The 5569-nt window shown below is 37.7% G+C and overlaps 1 protein-coding gene across 1 annotated transcript in view; it reads left to right on the forward strand.

Annotated features, from left to right (window-relative positions):
* LOC143297807 (uncharacterized) overlaps nucleotides 1-5318 on the forward strand; it is a 15638-nt gene extending 10320 nt beyond the window's left edge. The window contains exons 8-10 of the mRNA XM_076610313.1: nucleotides 1569-1733; nucleotides 2661-2789; nucleotides 3661-5318. Of these exons, the coding sequence (XP_076466428.1) occupies nucleotides 1569-1733; nucleotides 2661-2789; nucleotides 3661-3783 (417 nt within the window). The 3' untranslated portion in view covers nucleotides 3784-5318. The remainder of the gene's footprint in view (nucleotides 1-1568; nucleotides 1734-2660; nucleotides 2790-3660) is intronic.
* Nucleotides 5319-5569: the final 251 nt, after the last annotated feature.

Consider the following 5569-nt stretch of genomic DNA (forward strand, 5'->3'; position numbering starts at 1 on the left):
TACTACTACTACTACTACTACTACTACTACTACTACTATTGATAACAATAACAATGATAATGAAAAAAAAAAAAAATCATGATGATGATCATCATCATCAACATCACTCTTTTTTTCTTTTCTTTTTTTTTTCTTCTTTTTTTTCATTATCATTGTTTTCATCATCATCATCATCATCATCATCATCATCACCACGATCATCATGTTCGTAATTATGAGTATGATTATGATGATAATCTATGTATTCCATACAGTGCTGAATCTCACGCGGAGATAAATCAAAACGCTTCCAGTTTCAGTCAGGAATTTTTGCACGCGCATGCATAGTTATGAAGCAAGGGGATGGAGGACAAAACATATACAGGTAGATAAAAGGCTAGGGGAGAACATGTGGACGGAGAGAGGGAGGGTAGGAACGGAAAGGCTGTTTTGAAAAGGGGCATTTAAAAAAAAAAAAAAAAAAAAAAAAAAATCCCGACATGAAAGAGTTCAGTGCAAGGAATTAATTAACGGAGCGAAAGAGGGGCGAGAGTGGTCCAAGTGTACGGACCAGAGATTAAAAAGCGAGCTTCCTAGCGTCTTTAATGAGGGTAACGCGTCCTCATTCTCAGTAAATGGAGTTTTTTTCATTATTTCCCTTCCTCATTATCTGTGATGAAATGTCATTATTCCCCCTTCTTCATTATCAGTGATAGAGTTTCATTACTTCCCTTCCTCATTATCAGTGATGGAGTTAAGTTAAGTTCCCTTTATTATTTCCCATCCTCATTCTCAGTGATGGAATTTCATTATTTCGCTTTCTCATTCTCAGTGATACAGTTTCATTATTATTACTTCCCTTCCTTATTCTCAGTGATGGAATTTCATTATCAGTCCCTTCCTCATTCTCAGTGATGGAATTTCATTATCAGTCCCTCTCTCATTCTCAGTGATGGAATTTCATTATTATTACTTCCCTTCCTTATTCTCAGTGGTGGAATTTCATTATCAATCCCTTCCTCATTCTCAGTGATGGAATTTCATTATCAGTCCCTTCCTCATTCTCAGTGATGGAATTTCATTATCAGTCCCTTCCTCATTCTCAGTGATGGAATTTCATTATCAATCCCTTCCTCATTCTCAATGATGGAGTTTCATTGTTTTACCAACCTCATTCTCAGTGATGCAATTTCACTATTTCCCTTCCTCATCCCCAGTGATGAAATTTCATTATTTTCCCTTCCTCATTCTCATTGATGTAGTTTCATTATTTCCCCCTTCCTTATTTTCAGTGATGGAATTTTATTATTATTACTTCCCTTCCTTATTCTCAGTGATGGGAATTTCATTATTATTACTTCCCTTCCTTATTCTCTGTGGTGGGAATTTCATTATTATTACTTCCCTTCCTTATTCTAAGTGATGGAATTTCATTAATATTACTTCCCTTCCTTATTCTCAGTGATGGGAATTTCATTATTACTTCCCTTCCTTATTCTCAGTAATGGGAATTTCATTTTTGTTACTTCCCTTACTTTTTCTCAGTTGATGGAATTCCACTATTTCCTGTTTCCTGACCTACTTTCCAGGACCCTATGAAACGCATGGTGGTGGTGCTGGGGACGCTGACGGAGAAACTGGGCGAACTGTTCGCCAGCTCCACAGAACTGAAAAATGTGGTCAGCCAAAACCTCAGCCACAAGTGTCAGGAGTTCGTCGACTGGTGCCAGCAATCCAAAGCCTTTCTTAAAGAGGTGAGGGAGCTTCTTCTGCGTTCACTCGAATGCACACGAGTGGGTTTTTACGTGTATGACCATTTTGCCATGTAGGCAGCCATACTCCGTTTTCAGGGGTGTGCATGCTGGGTATGTTCTTGTTTCCATAACCCACCGAACGCTGACATGGATTACAGGATCTTTAACGTGCGTATTTGATCTTCTGCTTGCATATACACACGAAGGGGGTTCAGGCACTAAGCAGGTACTAGGTCTGCACATATGTTGACCTGGGAGATCGTAAAAATCTCCACCCTTTACCCACCAGGCGCCGTCACCGTGATTCGAACCCGGGACTCTCAGATTGACAGTCCAACGCTTTAACCACTCGGCTATTGCGCCCGTCGGTGAGGGAGCAAACCACGCCTCCTGATGAGAACATCATCAAGTCAATCTTACCTATGCACGTAGTCGCTCGCGCATAAGCATGTTTTTGTTTGTTTGTTTGTTTGTTTGTTTTTGTGGTGTGTGTGTGTTTGTGTGTGTGTGTGTGTGTGTGTGTGTGTGTGTGTGTGTGTGTGTGTGTGTGTGTGTGTGTGTGTGTGTGTGTGTGTGTGTGTGTGTGTGTGTGTGTGTGTGTCTGTGTGTGTCTGTCTGTATGGGTGTACGTGAGTACCAGAAAGAGCTAGCGTATGCACAAACACTTATACGTATGATTATGTTTTAGCATTGTCCTTCGAATATTTCTTGTGGCCATATAACAGACATTCTATTCTACTTTGTTGTTTTTTTTCCTTTCTATTCCATTCTATTGGATTCTATTCTATTCCATTCCATTTTATTCTATTCTGTTCTGTTCTGTATTGTTGTACGTATAGGTTAGGTGATGTTACATATAGCAGAAGCTTCGGACTATTGTTTCCTGTCCATTGTTTAATAGTGATGATTTTTTTTTTTTTTTTTCAGAGTGGCGGAGGGGCGGACAATGAGGAAAAGTCATCCGAATTCATCTCGCATCTGACCGCCTACTTCCCCAACGTCGTAGAGATGGTAACTTACTTCAGTGACAACACCGTTGCCTCTTTGGATGTCTTTGTGAGTTGGTTTTTTTTTTTTTTTTTTTTTTTTTTTTTCTTTCTTTCTTTTTTTTTTTTCTTCCAACACTTTGCTTTCATCGTTTTGTTGCATTTGTTTCACATCTTTGTTGTATTGATGATCATTGATTGATCTTTGTTTGCTACAAAGATTTCTTTTCTCATCTTCTCTCTCTCTCTCTCTCTCTCTCTCTCTCTCTCTCTCTCTCTCTCTCTCTTCCAGTGAAAACAGACGTTCAGATTTAACAATTCAACGTTATAACATGTTGGTGGGGTTTTTTTTTTCCCTGACTTTTCATTTTACTTTGAACTAAAACCAGGGATTTATACACACAAAAAAAAACAACCCAACAACAACAAAAACAAAACAAAACAAAAAAAAACCCCAAAAAAGCAACAAAAAGCCAGCACACACACACACACACACACATGCACGCGCGCACACACACACACACACACACACACACACACACACACACACACACACACAATCTTATCATTTTACACAACAAACTGATAGTAATTCCTTTAAGATGAAAGATTTTTTTTTTTTTAAAGACCAACAACAACAAAAAAAAAAAGAAAAAAAAAAGAAGAAAAATAATAAAGAACACTTAAAAGACGATAACAACACATTGTAATTGACAACGGTTATGAGAAGTAACTCTCTTCATTTACCAAGATACACAGCTAAAAGGAGAGTCACTTCCCTTTACTGTTGTTGAATACATTCATTTGAGTGATCCAAGTATAATGGTTAAAAAAAAAATGTATATATATATATATATATATGAGAGAGAGAGAGAGAGAGAGAGAGAGAGAGAGAGCATCAGAAGTGAGAACAGATAATTTCTTTGTACTTTGTTCAACAGGGCATTGTGTCGAAACTGAAACGGCAGGGCATTGCAGGCCTTCGCTCGGAAAAGAAAGAGGAAATGGAAATGGACGATCTGCAGGCCAAGAAAGAGGAAGTTGAAAAGAATGAGCAAGAGTAAGAAGAATGGTCTACCCGTGGGGGAACAAAGTGAAGAAGAGAGAAGTTGTGAGATTCGGCTTTTTTTGTGTGTGTGTTCTTATATATATATATATATATATATATATATATATATATATATATATATATATATATATATATATATACTCTTCAGGTGAACAAAGTACTGTTGGACAAAAGACGATTCATAAATCAGTGCCAGAAAGAAGACGATTAAATCAACGTGGGAAAGACAATTGTTCAACATTTGTTGTGTTTTGAAGTGATCAAGTTCATAAACAATGTTAATACTACAACAACAAATTTGTTGCGTAAAATTCAAGCAAGATTTTTTTTTTTTTTTTTTTCTAACTATTGTAGGCCTGTGGAAGCATACAATATCTCGGTAAGAAAAAGAGAGCCCATCATTCAGTTGAAAAAAGCAAAATAGAATTAGGGAAGAAACTTTAATACAGATGTGCTGGACATGAAATGTTGCGAAGCGGGATTCCCCCCCCCCCCCCCCCCCTCTGATTCGCTTGTTTGCTTCATAGTTGAAGGATGTCATGAATTCATTACGCCACATTTAGAAATATATATATATATATATATATATATATATATATATATATATATATATATATATCATTCTTTACTGTAAATTCCTTGGAGCTTTACTAGCAACCTCGCATAATTATTTTATCAGTAAGCTTTGAAAATATTACAAATCTGGCAAGGTAGAATTAAGCCTTTGTGTGTGGGGGTGGGGGGGGGGGGGGGGGGGGGGGGGCGTCGTTTTCGGAGTCTTCCGACGAAAGGGCCAAATTTTGTTATCGATGATAAGCATGCATCGATATTATGGAAACGTTTTCTATTCATGCTTTTCCAGCTTTAGTGGTATAGAGTATGCCACAATCGGTCAGTCGAAGTTACTTTTGCTTTGGGATTTTATTTGAAGTTTTGATGTAGTTCATTATTCATGAGTTTTATCAGTGATTTTGCTGTTCCTAATCACTGATTTGGACAGGAATTTGTTTGAAATGGTGTGTGTGTGTGTGTGTGTGTGTGTGTGTGTGTGTGTGTGTGTGTGTGTGTGTGTGTGTGTGTGTACGTGTGTGTGTGTGTGTACGTGAGTGTGTGTGTGTGTGTGTGTTTACATGAGCGCCGCTAAAAGTTATCAATAAACATGAGTTATGCAAAATTTCGCAAGATACGCGAAGCCGTTTTGGAAAACTTAATTTCTGTTTCGAAGTTTTCTGACGCCAGGGCAAAACTATGGCACTCTAAACATCAGCGTGCACCCATCATTTTGAAAACTTTTTTTTTTTTTTAAGCTTTGCATGAAAAAAAAAAGTTTTCTAGCTTTGTTGGTAGAGCGCGCTATCGACAGACAGTCAAAATAAATTGCCGCATGATTTTACTATGATTCTGCTTATATAATATATTTTTAGAATAACCCCTAAGTACAGTTGAACAAATCCGGATTTCGAATTATCACTGTGTAAAAGGCATTTTCATACAACGTTATGAATGAATAAATAAAATATGTAAATAAGATTCAGATGAATTAACTTTCTTTCATGTTTGCACGTGGGTGCAAAGGTGTGTGTGTGTGTGTGTGTGTGTGTGTGTGTGTGTGTGTGTGTGTGCGAGTGCGTGTGTGTCGGTGTGTGTGTCAGTGTGTGTATGCATGTGTTCGTGCATGCTAATGTGTGTACGTACGTGTGTGTGTGTGAGTGTGTATGTATGTATGTATGTATGTATAATCTCTCTCTCTCTCTCTCTCTCTCTCTCTCTCTCTCTCTCTC

Source organism: Babylonia areolata, chromosome 23 (assembly GCF_041734735.1).
Source record: "Babylonia areolata isolate BAREFJ2019XMU chromosome 23, ASM4173473v1, whole genome shotgun sequence".
NCBI classification, from domain to species: Eukaryota; Metazoa; Mollusca; class Gastropoda; order Neogastropoda; family Buccinidae; genus Babylonia; species Babylonia areolata.